At 45.9% G+C, this 17093-nt stretch overlaps 1 protein-coding gene across 1 annotated transcript in view; it reads right to left on the minus strand.

The window, feature by feature from the left end:
- The window catches only part of HMCN2 (hemicentin 2), a 491624-nt gene that overhangs the window by 110490 nt on the left and 364041 nt on the right, over positions 1-17093 (minus strand). Inside the window, exons 53-61 of the mRNA XM_063936681.1 lie at positions 15129-15279; positions 7038-7253; positions 6250-6363; positions 5229-5416; positions 4056-4152; positions 3329-3490; positions 2998-3111; positions 802-1001; positions 396-477 (exon numbers count right to left, since the gene is read on the minus strand). Of these exons, the coding sequence (XP_063792751.1) occupies positions 396-477; positions 802-1001; positions 2998-3111; positions 3329-3490; positions 4056-4152; positions 5229-5416; positions 6250-6363; positions 7038-7253; positions 15129-15279 (1324 nt within the window). The remainder of the gene's footprint in view (positions 1-395; positions 478-801; positions 1002-2997; positions 3112-3328; positions 3491-4055; positions 4153-5228; positions 5417-6249; positions 6364-7037; positions 7254-15128; positions 15280-17093) is intronic.

Below are 17093 nucleotides of genomic sequence, written 5' to 3' on the forward strand. Positions count from 1 at the left end.
ACACTCCCCCGTGGGCGGCGACTATGCGTTTGCATGGTTGCTAAAAATAGCTAGCGAGTGATCAACTCGGAATGAGGGCCATAGGCAGGTCATACTACTTATATCCTGCTATAGCACTACTCCTGGAAATGTTATGGCTGCTGGCAACCCTTAGGAGCCCAACTGCAGCCAATGCATGCAGTGAGTACAAATTGGGCTGCAGGCAATAGAGCTCACAGTCTGGCCAACATCAGTGACCACAGGCCCGGTCACTGATATAACCACTGCAACCCATATTACCAAGTTTTTTCATCTATACAACTTTAAAGAGACAGCAACAAAGTCTTGATGACAACAACGGCACACTATAAATGAATTCCTGTACTGGTACGGTACACATTACTGCAGAGACTCACGCCGTATAATCACGGTGTAGTTCAGTTCAGCCTCTCCTGCTACGTTGGACATTTTGCAGGTGTACAGCCCCTTATCGGATGCCTGTGAAATAAACAGCCAGAAAGTTCAACCATAAAACAGTCTATGACAAATGAAGGAAGAACGTGAGCTGTGACTTTCCATCTTATATTATTAGCCACAGTCCATCCGGTAGCCAAAGTCCATCCCCACTCACCACCATTCTAACTTCTTGTACAACTTGTGTGGACTGGATCCAACAGCGTTTTCCTTTCCTTCTCCCGACTGCCCGGACTGCAGGACCCATGGCTGTGTTCCGATAACATTGGGAGTGGGCAGCAGGAGTACATGGTAGGATAGGTGTCTAACTAGCATATGCAAAACTCCATAAAATAAACAGGCCATTACCTGCACATCCCGAATTTCCAGTCTCTGCCCGCTCTTCCGGAATGAGACGCTACTACTGGCTGTGAAGGGTTGCCCGTTCTTATACCAGGTGACGGTTGGCTCTGGTACAGCATCAGTCTCACACGCTAATGTAAGGGTCCCCCCAAGACCAAGAACAGCCTCTTTGTTCCCGCTGGGCGGTTCTTTTATACTGGGTGGGACTAGATAAGCAAATTCTTGTATCAGTTTTTACTTTAAAACACGGAGCAATTAGATACAAGCTTGTTACATATACTGTAGGTTCACTGAGCTAGGCACGGCCGTACAGCTGCCGTCCGTCCTGGATCTAGTGATTCTCCATGCAAAAGAGTTAAACACTGCTAAGCACTATGGTTCCAAACCAGTACTAGCAATTTAGAGACAAAGTAGGCAGGGGTCACAGAGATGGGTATATGTTTAGAAATTCTGCCTGGATTGTTTGTCTGTCACCAATCTTCTATACAGTGGTGTAAGACATATTGCGAGTCCCAATTCCTGAGACTAGTTCACTAGATGCCAGTAACATGACTTAGGCCTAACCCGCTCAAATGCCTGAGACACAAGCCTTGAAACTGGCAAAAAAAGAATAATTGTACGTCCCATAAAATCTATTCCTCTGAATCCATTTGGGTGACAATGGTATACCCTGGGATATAGAGAGCATTCATTGGTGTTAGAGTAAGGCACAAATTACAATTAACTTGCCGAGCTCAAAGCTCTACAAACAGATAAAAGAACTTACAGAAAAGAAGGTCATTGCTCTCTTACAATTCCTGCCACATAAGATACCCTACATCAGTGATGGGCACTCTGATATACTCTGATATACTACACTGCTGGCTCCCACTTTTTACAGAGACTTCAATGATAAAAATGCCCCTCACTTGCTCCAATATTCTACCATGGGTTCAGTATGTGTGACCGGGACACGTGATGCCACAATATGTACGCCGGCATCCCGGTCTTTAAAATCCCGACAGGGACGAGGTAAGTATGCAATCCCCTCTCCCCTACCCCCTAACCTTAACCCTCCGTTCCCGCAGCCTAACCCTAACCTCCCCCAGATTGTGCCTAAACCTAACTCCCCTCTCCCCACACACCAGGAGACCAAAAGCAGAATGATGGACAGCATGTGGTGCAGAATATATTGCACTCCCTAATCCTCTGATTGGTTGTACAGGATGACCGCCCTGTATTGGCTACCCCTGCTCCCATTATGAAAAAAAAAGTAGAGATTAATGCTGGGTACACACTGGCCGATATATCGTCCGTTCAATTGAGCAGACATGTTGCATCGGTCCTGCAGGACAGCTGATGATCGGTTTATCAGCGCACCATGCTGTGTGTATGTACACTTGCTACCGAGGCTGCCGGTGACAGACCTCACACCTGGGTGGACACATGTAAATCCCGCCCAGTTGTGATGTCAGGCACAACACACTGGGCCAATGGTCAGTAAGTGTGTATGCACTTACCAATCATCTGATAGGTCGGCTGGACGGCTGATCCATCGGCCTAGTGTGTACCCAACATAAGTCAGATCAGAAAATACTTGAAGTCCACTGAATCAAAGGGCTCAAAAAGTGGCTTCTTCAATGCAGAGTAAACCAAATTAAGGTCTCAGGCACCACCAGTGGAACATAATATAGTTGGACATGCCACTGCCAGAAGGCAGATTTAAACTTAAGGAGGAGAAGCCAATTTCCATTGAAAAAAAAGATGTAGAGAGCCAAAACCTGAACCTTCAGTGGGGCAAGCCTCAATGCACTTTCCATCGCTAACTGCTTCTGCAGCTGCCTCTCTCCCCAGACCAGCACGCAGCTGCATGTGCCGTGTCCTGGGCTGGGTAGAGAGGCTGCTGCAGCAGTCAGTCCTCTCTATCCCTGCCCGAAGTGCCGCTGTCTGCAACAGGGAAGGGAGGACCAGTGAAACCCAGGACCCCACGGGCCCCTTCAACCGGCCTGAGCCCGGAGTAAAGAGTACTCAATTCCCCCCACTCCCCTCTGGCACCACTGATGCTTGATATATTAAACCATAATCTATTGCTTAACAACCTGCAGGACAGGACAATATCCTTGGGGAGGAGTGAAGTCTGCCTCCTAGTGGTCACCAGCACCGACAGGCCAATTACAACAATTAAAAAGTAGAATGACGGCAGCACAGAATTCTTTTTCTTACCATAAACTGTGAGATCAACCTGTTTTTCAGCAGATCCTGCTGGGTTCTTCACTTTGCACATGTATGTTCCCTGGTTGGAGAGCTGTACTCGAGCAATCTGCAGGACTTGCCCACCTGAAGAACAATAGATCGTGAGATCAGAACCAAAGCAGAACAGTAGAACCACGATAAATTAGTTGCCCAAGATTGGACGCTTACTGGCCCATGCCATGGAAGTAAAGTGGGCATCAAACATATGCTTAAAGGGAACTGGATAACAGGAGCGTACCCAGAGTATAGACACAGATCATGTTTCATTGTGTTACACATGAAGAAAAGGAATACTTTGTACCTGGCATTACAAGTAACCCCTTGCCAGGTTGTATGATCTGCCCATCCTTGTACCAGGTAACATCAGGAGAGGGATGAGACTGGACATCGCACACCAGAGATAATGAGCTGTGAAGAACAGCGCTGACATTTTCAGATGTTGCACCGAATATTCTGGGTGGAACTAAAACGAGAGGACAAAGCTTATAATTCAGATCTTTTGTAGAGTAAGCTCCACACATCACTTACAGGCAACTCGATGGGCCCTACACACTGGCAGATAATACTGAAAGATATGAACGAGATACCTTTCAGTGTGGAGGCACCAGTGATGAACGATGCGCGGCCTCGCGCTCGTTCATCGCTGGTGCCCCGTCGCTTGTGCATGCAGGCCAATATGGACGAGATTGTCCATATTTGCCTGCACTGCTATGGAGCCGGGTGACGGGGGGAGTGAAGAAACTTCACTCCTCCCGTCACTGCCCCCCGCCGTCGGGTCGCCCGTCGGCCGTATTCGCCGTCGGGCAGCTCGGCGGCGGATCTATCAGTGTGTAGGGCCCATTACAGAGTCCACAGAAATAGTCTCCTCAAACCCTATCAGTCACTGATTTGTAAATGGCAGTCATCTCTACTTTAATACAGGGAGATGTGGTCCAAATAACAATAGCTATAAAAGACAGTGGGCCAAGGGTTCGAGTCTCACTGCTGCCATTATAATTTGCTCTGCTCACATACATTATTCTTCTCACCATGCACATTTAGGGTAAAGAGTCTCTCTGCAAATCCCGCTGGATTCTCTGCCACACACACATAGCTGTCTGCTTCAGTCACTTGCACTGAATGGATCTGTTTGGATAAAGAAGATGACTAAAATGAATATGGGTTTGAAGATGTTTAGATCATAATCACTTTATTTTATGATATGTATTTAATATAGCATAAGGGCATAGGATATTGTTATGAATTTGCTATATTTTATTTGGTAATATGAGAGGGTTCTCAATATGAACCAATATAATAGAAACTTGCAATGACCATATAATCTCCATAAATCGCACAAATACAGTAGCAGTATTGTATATCGTCATTAACAAAAAAAATTGCCGTTGGGGAACGCTAGCTTTACATGCAGCAAAAATAAATACATGTAAAAGTCACATATGAAGGCCAAAAGATGCATTTCTCCGGTGTAAATGCTGTTGTTACGTTCTGAATGGTTAAGACTAGAGTAATTTAGTGTATTCGATGTTCTTCTATTTTCCCATATGGCCCTAGCATTTAAGTGGGACGGAGACAGAACAGCCTGTAGCCAATAACATTTTCAGAATGGTCAAACCATGAAGAATTAAGGATAGTGACCTGTTTTTCAAGGAAGGTCAAGGCTGTAATGTGATGGAATCAATGCCATGATGTGAGGAGGGAAGGGGGCTACTATGAAATGTCATGGTTTTCCTCCTCATTGGTCTGTGAGACTTATGGAAAGGAACTGGTCAGATATGCGCTATAAATATCAGCCTTTATTCCACTTCGTAAATTCCACCATCGTTTGCCAAAAAGCTGTAGCACTGTGCTTTAACACTGAGACCCACAAAGGTTAAAAGTAGTAATAATTAAATAAGAATGCCAATAACCCATCGAATGGAAATTAGAACTACAGTGGGAATGTCTGCATTCTAAGTCTAATTGATCCTGTTTGGGTCCATCAATCATTTCACAATGGACAGCAGCAAGAGGGTGAATATAATGTTGTGCAAAAGAATAGAAAAAAAGGTCTCGATGGTACGGGAAAGAATTTCTCAAAAATGTGGCAGCATACACTGGGCAACTTCTACATTATTTCCTAAAACCTGTTCATAGCTAAAGAAAGGTAAGATACTCATGTTCTGTTTATTCAGGTACCATCAAGAGTGTAGCCGCCTTACCTGTAGCCTACTTCCTTCATCTAGTATTTGGAATGTGTTGGTGGTGCTCAGGGTCAGCCCATTTCTCAGCCACGTGATTGTCGGCGGGGGGTTACCGGTTGCCTCACAGGTAAGTTCCACTGTTTGGTTGTGTATAACAGAGACATCCTGTATCAAACCGTCCACCTCTCTGAGCAGTACAGGGGGAGCTAAACATCGGACGAAATGCGCCAGTAAGTAACATAGGATAAAATACATATGAATAAATAAGGGATGGATAACAATGTGATTCATGCAGGTATGTTATCATGTAGCGTAGTTGCTAAAGCCCTACTTATTTCAATAGTAAAAGGCTGAATAGACGCACAGCCCACAGTGACATGCTCATTGGGATCTTAGCAGAGCTTTTTCTTGTTGGGGTCTACTACAATTAATCCAAACAGATGTAATTTAGGGCCTAATTCAGATCTGTTCGCTCGCTAGCGTTTTTTGCTGCGCAACGATCAGGTAACTACTGCGCATGCACCTCAATGCGCAGGCGCGCCGTACGGTTACAAAGCGGATCGTTGTTGTGCACTGGTTCTAGCGAAGAATCCATTCGCACTGCCGTTCGCAAGGAGATTGACAGGAAGAAGGCGTTTGTGGGTGGCAACTGACCGTTTTCTGGGAGTGTTAGGGAAAACGCAGGTGTGTCAAAGCATTTGCAGGACGGGTGTCTGACGTCAATTCCGGGCTCAAATAGGCTGAAGTGATCGCAGCGGCTGAGTAAGGGCAGAGCTATTCAATAACTGCATAAGCTGTTTTTGTACAGGGCGGCTGTACATGCGTTCGCACACTTGCAAAGCTAAAATACACTCTCCTATAGGCGGCGTCTATCTGATCGCAGCGCTGCAAAAAATAGCTAGCAAGCGAACAGATCTGAATTAGGCCCTTAGTACACAGAAAAGCTTTAGTGCTTCCGCACAGCCAATGCAATCCACTATTTCATTTCTCTTATTTACAAGGACACTCAGTGTGTTAGAGATCTGCACAGAGCACTTACACAGAACCACAAGCTCATAATGCAGCCTATCCTCCCCTGCTTCATTAGCTGCCTCACACGTGTATTTCCCAGCATGCTCTGCACGAGACATAGGGATCTGCAGGATGCGCCCATCTGAAAACCAAGAAGCAATTAAAGGTAATGTCACTGAATACATTTGAACATGTTACTTACATTTTTCGTTTACCCTAAATGCCTGCTTAAGAAGCCAAGTGTATTATTATCATCACTTATTTACAGCGCCACCAATTGCGCAGCGCTGGATAAAGAATACTTGTCATTCACATACTAACCACTGTGACACTGCGCTGCCCTGTTTAGAATAAACATAATCAATCAAAAACTAACAGCCTTACTTATTCCAGCAATTACTTTCTGAGGGTCTGGTAACTTTTGATGCAAACTCTGTTTTTACAGACATTTGTTGTGTCTGTGCTATTGTAATGTGAAGAAAATAGTGACTGGTGGAAGGTACAGAATGGACTTAAGTCCAAAGGGGTCATCTCCCTAGTTTGCTTGTCCACAACCCATTTATATCACCACAATCAATGTTTTTCTTTCTTTCTTATACTTTATCCTATTGGCCTACTGTGTAGCCACTTTTTCACTCCCACAGTAAAACCACTATTAAACCTATATAGGAATTGGAAACAAGGCACTATGGCCAATGCCCCTTTGCACTGCTCTGTAAGTGCCTGGTAAGGCTAAAGTGCATAGGGCAACTGGTTCCTTCTCCTCTCAGGCTTGCCCTCCACTGCACACAGTCCTCATAACAAGCTTCGTCTTACCCAGCAGAATCAGGGTCCCGTCAGACACAGCGATGGGCTTCCCGTCCTTGTACCAGGTCAGGGTGGGTGGAGGTATGGCATTGGTATCACAGTACAGAGAGATAGGATTTGAGGCAACAACCTCCCTATGTTCTGTGAGCTCTTCCTCGTCGTCCTCTCGAAATGCCAGCTCAAAAGCAGCGCTGGAGCCCCCCGGCCTATGGAATACAGGAGGGACTGAGGGAGACAACAAAGAGAAAAGTCCTGACTCCACCGGTGCAACAATATAGCATTAATAATTGTATTATTGATATTATAAACATATATATATTGTGACAAGAACACTGGGATAGTGTTTGAGGGCAGGTATATTTGTCCCAGGTTCTTGTCTTACATGTTTTAGAAAATGTTAACTTCTAGGAAAAATGCTTTTTGTTTTGTCTGAACCTTTTCAGTTTGCTGTAAAAGCTGGGAAAAGGCTCTGAGAGAGAGATAAGGCGAGTTCTAGACATTGGGCCCAGTTCGGGTCTTTGGCCTCACAGAGGGCTAATCAGGGTTTCAGCTGTGTAAGAGTGATATAGTGCTTCTAACCTGATTAGTATGGGCAGACTGCCTGGGAAGGCTGCAGGATCTGTGTGTGAGAGACACGCTTTCTGATGCAAGTAAGCTATACAGTATGTACTGAAGAACTCTGTGTTTTGTTTAGTGACAGTTAGGAACATCTTATGTTTAGTTAGTGCCGGACAGGCAAGGTATTTTTATTTTGGGGTTTGTTTTATTTTCTGTTTCAATAAAACTGGCCGGGGTCAGTTGTACCAGAAACTGGACTTGTGTTGTTCCTCAGCTGCTGCGGGCTGCCATATTCCCCAGGAAAAGGCACCTTGCACCCCTACAGTGTTACAACTTGGTGGAGAATGCGAGCAGGCCGTTCTGCGCATAAGTGAAAGCAGCAGCTTTGTGAGGCCTGCAGAAAACGGTGGTTTATGCAGATACAGCCCAGTGTGAAGTTACTGAGACTCACCCCTGAGGGTTTGATATATGTCCTGGGTGAAAGCAGCTGCAAAGCCGCCTGAAAAATCTGTTGACATGGAGGATCTGCTTAAAGCCTTGCTGCAAGCTACAGCGGCTCAGCAGGAGGCCAACCGACAGCAGCAGGTGGCAATGGAGGAAAATTGGAGACTACAGCAGGTGGCAATGGAGGAAAATAAGAGACAACAGCAGGCAGTTGTTGATGAACTTTACAGGCAACAGCGTCAGGATAGAGAGGCCTTAACAGAAGTGGTGCAGAGACTTGCAGCTCGGGTTGGAGATGTGGCCGTCAGTGCTCCAACCAGCTCTAGTTCTATACGAGCCAGTCACTTCCTGCAGAAAATGACAGAGGCTGATGATGTGGAGGCCTATCTGACCACGTTTGAAAGGACTGCCGAGCGTGAGAACTGGCCGAAAGCACAGTGGGCCAGTCTGCTGGCACCTTTCCTGTCAGGTGAGCCCCAAAAAGCTTACTTTGATTTAAGCCCTGCTGAGGCTCGGGACTATGATAAACTAAAGACTGAGATCCTGACCCGCCTGGGAGTCACGCTGTCAGTACGAGCACAACGGGTGCACCGTTGGCTGTACGCCATGGAGAAGCCTCCGCGCTCCCAGATGCACGACCTTATTCAGTTAACAAAAAAATGGCTGCAGCCAGAGACATTAACTGGTCCCCAGATGGTGGAAAGAGTCGTCATGGACCGCTACTTGAGATCTTTGCCCATGGTCCTGCGCAAGTGGGTGAGCCATGGAAACCCGGGTACTGCTGACCAATTAGTGGACATGGTAGAGAGGTATTTGGCAGCAGAGGAACTACTGATGACCACCCAGCAACCCATAGGTCCTCGACAGCGCCCTTCAGTAAAGACTGGTAAGACTGTTCCGTGGGAAAACGTTGCTGGGCGGTTAAGAGAACGCAAGGCTGGAGAGACTGTAAACACTGGCCCTGGAAACAGGCCAATGGGGCTAGAACGGTCTATGCTGCCCAAATGGGTTGATAATCGTGTGGTTAAATGTTTTAGGTGTGGTATGCCAGGTCATGTTATTGCCAATTGCCGAGTCACGCAAGAACCCATGCAATGTGATGCTGCCTTTGAATGTCGCAGAATGTCTTTCTTTGCTAGGTTAGCCTGTACTGTGGTACCTTCACCTGAGCTGGAAAAACAAATGTGTGATGTGTTCTTAGAAGGTAACCGGGTAGAGGCCTTGCTAGATTCAGGAAGTTTAGTTACCCTCGTGAAAGCTGGGTTAGTGAACCCCTTAAAGGTCCAGCAAATACCTATTGGGGTAACTTGCATACATGGGGATACCCAATATTATGCCACTGCTGAGGTGAATATAGAAACTTGTTGTGGGTCAGCAAGAGTTAAAGTGGGACTGGTCCCTACCTTGGTGCATGAGGCCATAATAGGGAGGGATTTTCCTCATTTTTGGAAACTGTGGGAATCACGGTTATCAACAGATGTGAGAAGTAAAAAACCAGTTGATAATACCGGTGATTTTATGGATGTACGTGGGTCTTCGGAACTTTCTGTCCCTTTGCCTTTTGCTAGTTTGGCTGGGGAAGTGACAGATGGGGAGTCCAGTGAGGACCCTCTTGCCGGGAACAGAGACATAGTAGTTAGAACTGAAAGCATGCCTGACCTGGAGGTAAAGAAGGATCTGTTTGCGTCTGAACAGTTAAAGGATCCTACCTTAATAAAGGCTAGAGAGAATGTTAAGATTGTTAATGGGGAACCTGTGGTACCAGGTGACAGGGTTACGTATCCCCACATGGCCATCTGTAATGAGCTCTTGTACCACATTGTCAAAAGGGGTGAGGATGTGGTGGAACAGCTGGTAGTTCCCCAGCCTTATCGGAGAACGGTACTAGATTTAGCTCATAGTCACGTTACCGCAGGACATTTAGGGGCAGAAAAAAACACTGAAAGAGTTTTACAAAGGTTCTTTTGGCCAGGGGTTTATAAAGAAGTGTCTGAATATTGTTCTTCCTGTCCTGAATGCCAGTATCATGCCCCTAGACCCCATTTCAGGAGCCCACTAGTTCCCATGCCTATTATAGAGGTCCCGTTTGACAGAATAGCCATGGATCTCGTGGGGCCCTTGTTAAAGTCTGCTCGGGGCCATCAGTATATCCTGGTAATTATGGACTATGCCACTCGATATCCTGAGGCTGTCCCTTTACGCACTATCACAACCAAGGCGATAGCTAGGGAGCTGGTGCAGGTATTTAGTAGAGTGGGAATACCAAAAGAAATTTTGACTGACCAAGGTACTCCATTTATGTCAAGGATCATGAAAGAATTGTGCAAGTTATTTAAGGTCACTCACCTCAGGACGTCCATCTACCATCCCCAAACTGACGGGTTGGTGGAAAGGTTTAATAAAACATTAAAAAGTATGTTAAAAAAAGGTTGTTGAGAGAGATGGGAAAAACTGGGATTGTTTGTTGCCCTACTTGTTAATGGCCATCAGAGAAGTCCCTCAGTCCTCTACGGGGTTTTCTCCATTTGATTTGTTGTATGGTAGACACCCCAGAGGGCTGTTGGATATTGCCAAAGAGACGTGGGAAGGACAGCCCACTCCTTACAGAAGCGTTATTGAGCATGTAACACAAATGCAGGATAGGATTGCAGCCGTGGTACCTGTTGTCAGAGAGCACATGGAACAGGCCCAAAGTGCTCAACAGAGGGTCTATAACCGGAGTGCCAAGATACGGGAATTTGCTCCTGGAGATAGAGTTCTTGTTTTGGTACCCACTGTGGAAAGCAAATTCCTAGCTAAATGGCAGGGTCCATTTGAGATTAGGGAAAAAGTGAATGAGGTTAATTACAAAGTATACCAGCCGGGAAAGAGAAAACCCGAACAGATCTACCATGTTAACTTAATCAAACCCTGGAAAGATAGGTTGTCTCTGTCAGCGGAGCCTTGCCCTTCAGTGTCTTCACCCCGGTTGCTTCCAGCAGTGAAGGTGTCAGAGACATTATCAGCTGATCAGAACAATCAGGTTAAAGAATTTCTCATCCAAAATAGGGAGGTATTTTCAGAGCTGCCTGGCCGAACGACCATAATAAAACATGACATTGTCACAGAACCAGGGGTCAGGGTTCATTTAAAGCCATATAGGATTCCTGAAGCTCAGCGAGAAGCTATTTCTAAGGAAGTTAAAACCATGTTAGAACTTGGAGTCATAGAGGAGTCTAACAGTGAGTGGTCCAGTCCCATAGTGCTCATCCCGAAGCCCGACGGTAGCATACGCTTCTGTAATGACTTTCGTAAGTTAAATGAGGTGTCCAAGTTTGACGCATACCCCATGCCCCGTGTGGATGAGCTTGTAGAAAGGCTGGGAACAGCCAGGTTTCTCACCACATTGGACCTGACCAAAGGTTACTGGCAAATACCTTTATCTGATAGCGCCAAAGAAAAAACAGCCTTTTCGGTTCCGGAGGGGCTGTACCAGTATAAGATGTTACCCTTTGGGTTGCATGGGGCTCCAGCAACCTTTCAACGGGCGATGGATAAAATTTTGAGGCCCCATAGAAAATATGCAGCTGCCTATTTGGATGATGTGGTAATTCACAGTACAGACTGGGGGTCCCATTTGGTTAAAGTACAAGCAGTACTGGACTCAATCAGAGAGGCAGGGTTAACTGCTAACCCAAAGAAGTGCTGCCTCGCAATGGAGGAGGTCAAATACTTGGGCTTCACCATAGGCAGAGGTCTGATTAGGCCCCAATTGAATAAAGTTGATGCTATTCAAAACTGGCCTCGTCCAGTGAATAAAAAACAGGTAAGGGCTTTTTTGGGAATTACTGGGTACTATAGACGGTTTATTCCTAATTTTGCGACCACAGCGGTGCCGTTGTCAGACCTTACCAAAGGGAAGCAGTCAAATGTGGTGAAATGGAACCCTGATGCAGAAAAGGCGTTCCAAGCATTAAAAGTGGCTTTGTGTTCACAACCGGTGTTGATAACACCAGATTTTTCAAAAGAATTTGTGGTACAGACAGATGCCTCAGAGGTAGGGATAGGTGCTGTGCTGTCCCAAACCAGAGATGGGGACGAACACCCTATCATTTATTTGAGTAGGAAACTCAATGAGCATGAAAAAAGGTATGCCATTGTGGAAAAGGAGGCTTTGGCCATTAAGTGGGCACTAGATACCTTGAGATATTACCTCTTGGGTAGACAATTCAGACTAGTGACAGACCATGCCCCTTTAAAATGGATGTATGTAAATAGAGGCAAGAATGCTCGTGTAACTAGATGGTTTCTAGCGTTGCAGGACTTTAAGTTTACTGTCGAACATAGACCGGGAACACAATTGGCCAACGCAGATGCATTGTCTCGCATCTTCTGTTTGGGGGCTACAAGTGTTCCGGCCCCTAGGTCGAAACAGGGGAGGGGGATATGTGACAAGAACACTGGGATAGTGTTTGAGGGCAGGTATATTTGTCCCAGGTTCTTGTCTTACATGTTTTAGAAAATGTTAACTTCTAGGAAAAATGCTTTTTGTTTTGTCTGAACCTTTTCAGTTTGCTGTAAAAGCTGGGAAAAGGCTCTGAGAGAGAGATAAGGCGAGTTCTAGACATTGGGCCCAGTTCGGGTCTTTGGCCTCACAGAGGGCTAATCAGGGTTTCAGCTGTGTAAGAGTGATATAGTGCTTCTAACCTGATTAGTATGGGCAGACTGCCTGGCAAGGCTGCAGGATCTGTGTGTGAGAGACACGCTTTCTGATGCAAGTAAGCTATACAGTATGTACTGAAGAACTCTGTGTTTTGTTTAGTGACAGTTAGGAACATCTTATGTTTAGTTAGTGCCGGACAGGCAAGGTATTTTTATTTTGGGGTTTGTTTTATTTTCTGTTTCAATAAAACTGGCCGGGGTCAGTTGTACCAGAAACTGGACTTGTGTTGTTCCTCAGCTGCTGCGGGCTGCCATATTCCCCAGGAAAAGGCACCTTGCACCCCTACAGTGTTACAATATATATATTTATTTATTTTTAAATAATTATAATAATGTTATAACAATATTATTATAAATATATGACATAAAATTGCAACACACAATATGAAGTTTACTCTACCATTTATTTATAGGCAGTATTGATTATACAAGCAGATGACAATGTAAAAATATACTGCATTTGTTTTTGCCAGGAGCGTACTCAACTGATAGCAGAGAGGAGGTCGATAGAGGTGGGAATATCGGGGGTAATTCCAAGTTGATCGCAGCAGGATTTTTGTTAGCAATTGGGCAAAACCATGTGCACTGCAGGGGAGGCAGATATAACATGTGCAGAGTGAGTTAGATTTGGGTGGGGTGTGTTCAATCTGCAATCTAATTTGCAGTGTAAAAATAAAGCAGCCAGTATTTACCCTGCACAGAAACAATATAACCCACCCAAATCTAACTCTTTCTGCACATGTTATATCTGCCTCCCCTGCAGTGCACATGGTTTTGCCCAATTGCTATCAAAAATCCTGCTGCGATCAACTTGGAATTACCCCCATCATCCCCCGGTCCCCTACCCCAATTTAACTATGGGACCCGGCAATGCACTGTTCTGCCTCTGAATGCCACTCCTGAGGTGTTGTTACAACCTGTATATATGTATACCCGGTGGGCCTAACAAAGTCATAATCGCCTTCAGATAATTTTGTCCCCTGCGGTTAATCTTTAAACCTCACTTGTGTTTTAGTGATTTGTTTAAAGTAATGCATATTGGGGGTCATTCCGACCCGATTGCTCGCTGCAGTTTGTTGCAGCGCAGCGTTCAGGTCAGAACTACGCATGCGCCAGCGCCGCAGTGCGCCAGCGCATGGCAGTCGTCGCTGCCTAGTGATCGCTTCTGAGACAGAGGCGGTCGCTGGGCGGGAGGGGGCTGAATGGCGGCGTTAAGCCGCCGTTTAGTAGGCGCGGTCCGGCCAACGCATGCGTGGCTGGACTGTTGGGGAGGTGTGCCGCGGCGGCTGCGTGACACACAGCGACACACAACTCCCGGCCAGCCGCAAGAGCTGCGCTGGCCGGGAGTTACTCCACAAATACAAGAGCATCGCCGCTTTTGTATTTGTGCGGGGGGGGGGGGGGGGGGCAGCACTGACATGCGGGGCGTCCCCCCGCATGTCAGGGAAGATGATCGCAGCTGTGCTAAATTTAGCACAGCTACGATCAACTCGGAATAACCCCCATTGTAAGACTGAGTATCCTGCTATCAATAACGCAAGCCCATTATCCAGAGGTACAACAGTGCTGGAAACACATCCTTCCACTTATGTGTGTAGCCAGATTGAACAACATTTGTACTATCAATGCATGATCAGGGGCACTGCAGCCGGTCAGTGTGGTTGGTAGATGATCACATATCCATAAGCCAATAGTGGTCATATTTGTGGCCCTGTACCTGTCCAGAGCTAAAAAGCGGGCAACGAAGATAGTAGAGGACCAGCTACACCCCGGTCACAGCATGTTTAACTTGCTTCCTTCAGGCAGGCGTTACAGGGCTGTTCCCGTCGGGTCCACCAGAAGCCTCAAAAGTTTCTTTCCCCAAGCAGTCCGCCTGTTGAACTCCTGAACATTGACTGACTAGACGTACATGTAACTCGCTTGTGTGCCTACGCTATTCCTATCTGTATGACTTTACTTGCCCCCCCCACCCCCCACCTGCTTATCTGTTACCTACTTGGCTGTTGTTTAGCAAACCTAAGACAAATTCCTAGTATACGCAAATATAGCTGGCCAATAAAGGTGATTCTGATTCTGATTTCGGTCACTCACTGTCCAATAGTAAGAGATCCCATTTTGAATTCAAGTTGTTCTTCCTAAACTGGAAGAATGTTTTGGCTCTGTCACCTGGTGGCCAGAACTGAAACTCCATCACCTGAACCTTTAGGATTTCCAAGTAATTATTATTTTTTTCCACAGGGGGTGGGGTTTCCTGACATTTGTCCCCACCCCCACATCATCTATGTAAAGGTAAAATATTATCATGGAGATTATAGAAAGCGCAGGGAAACGTTTTCAATACATACGTTAAAGTCCAACAAACTCATGCATAGTTGTACAAAGCTAATTGGCACTAACCCTGAACATTCACATGAAATTCTCTTTCATCCTCGCCGGCAATATTGGTGGCAACACATGTATAGCGCCCCGAGTCAGTGACCCGGATAGGCTGGATCTGCAATACATGTCCATCACCTAAAATCTGCACCGTACCAAGACTTTCCAGCAGCTGCAAAGGAAGAAATTGTAGAAAAATGTTAAAACACTTCATTAAAATGATATTGTGGTTAATATTTTGTTTGATATATAAGCAGGAATTATAATAAAAATGCATTGCTCATAAATATATAAAATGCTAAATATTTTATTAAAAACAAACAAAATATTTATTAAAATAATTAGATAACTTGTTATGAGGCTCAGCCTATTCTGACTCTAGTAGTAGTGACATTCTATAGCCTGTAGGTGTCACTATATCTACTGCTGTCAAAGGAAATGTTCTCTTCCCACGGACAGCTTTTCCTACACGAGAACAACATAGATATTTACTGATCTGCACTTAGCATTACTAATATGCTTTTTAGTATTGGGAAAACGAGTTTTATGGTAAGAACTTACCTTTGTTAAAACTCTTTCTGCAAGGTACACTGGGCTCCACAAGGAAAGACATAGGGGTGTAGAGTAGGATCTTGATCCGAGGCACCAACAGGCTCAAAAGCTTTCACTGTTCACAGAATGCATAGCGCCGCCTCTTCTATAACCCCGCCTCCCTGCACAGGAACTCAGTTTTTAGTTAACCAGCCCAATGCAGTAGCAGGAAAAGAGACGACAACGGTTAGTAGCCACATACACCACACTCTCACGACAGGAGAAGTGTCAGCGGCTAATGCCATACCAACCCAAAGAAGCTAAGTGTGTCAGGGTGGGCGCCTTGTAGAGCCCAGTGTACCTCGCAGAAAGAGTTTTAACAAAGGTAAGTTCTTACCATAAAACTCGTTTTCTGCTGCGGGGTACACTGGGCTCCACAAGTGAAGACATAGGGGATGTCCTAAAGCATTTCCTTATGGGAGGGGACGCACTGTAGCGGGCACAAGAACCCGGCGTCCAAAGGAAGCATCCTGGGAAGCGGCAGTATCGAAGGCATAGAACCTTATGAACGTGTTCACAGAGGACCACGTAGCCGCCTTGCACAATTGTTCAAGGGTCGCACCATGGCGGGCCGCCCAAGAAGGTCCAAGAAGACAAGCCCTCACATAAGCATGTGCAATCACCATTCTAATCCATCTGGCCAAAGTTTACTTGTGAGCAGGCCAGCCCCATTTGTGAAATCCAAACAGCACAAAGAGAGAATCAGATTTCCTAATAGAAGCAGTACTCTTCACATAGATACGGAGAGCCCATACCACATCCAAAGACCGCTCTTTGGGAGACAGATCAGGAGAAACAAGTGCCGGAACCACAATCTCCTGGTTAAGGTGGAACGAAGAAACCACCTTAGGTAAATATCCGGGACGAGTCCTAAGAACCGCCCGGTCACGGTGAAATATCAGATATGGGGAATTACAAGACAAGGCACCCAAATCCGACACTCTTCTAGCTGAAGCAATAGCCAGCAGAAACACCACCTTAAGGGAAAGCCACTTAAGATCAGCTGAACCAAGAGGTTCAAACGGAGACTCTTGTAACGCCTCCAAAACCACCGACAAGTCCCAAGGAGCCACAGGCGGGACATAGGGAGGTTTGATATGCAGCACACCCTGAGTAAAGGTATGCACATCAGGTAAGGTCGCAATCTTTCTCTGAAACCACACCGACAAGGCAGATTCTTGAACCTTGAGGGAGGCCAGACGCAGGCCTAAGTCCAGGCCCTGCTGAAGAAAGGCCAACAAATTGTCTATACTAAACTTGGAAGCGTCATAATTGTTAGATGCGCACCAAACAAAGTAAGAATGCCAGACCCTATAGTAAATCCGAGCAGAAGCCGGTTTCCAGGCCCGCAACATAGTTTGAATGTCCGCCTCAGAAAACCCTTTAGCCCTTAAG

Source organism: Pseudophryne corroboree, chromosome 8 (assembly GCF_028390025.1).
Source record: "Pseudophryne corroboree isolate aPseCor3 chromosome 8, aPseCor3.hap2, whole genome shotgun sequence".
Taxonomy (NCBI): Eukaryota; Metazoa; Chordata; class Amphibia; order Anura; family Myobatrachidae; genus Pseudophryne; species Pseudophryne corroboree.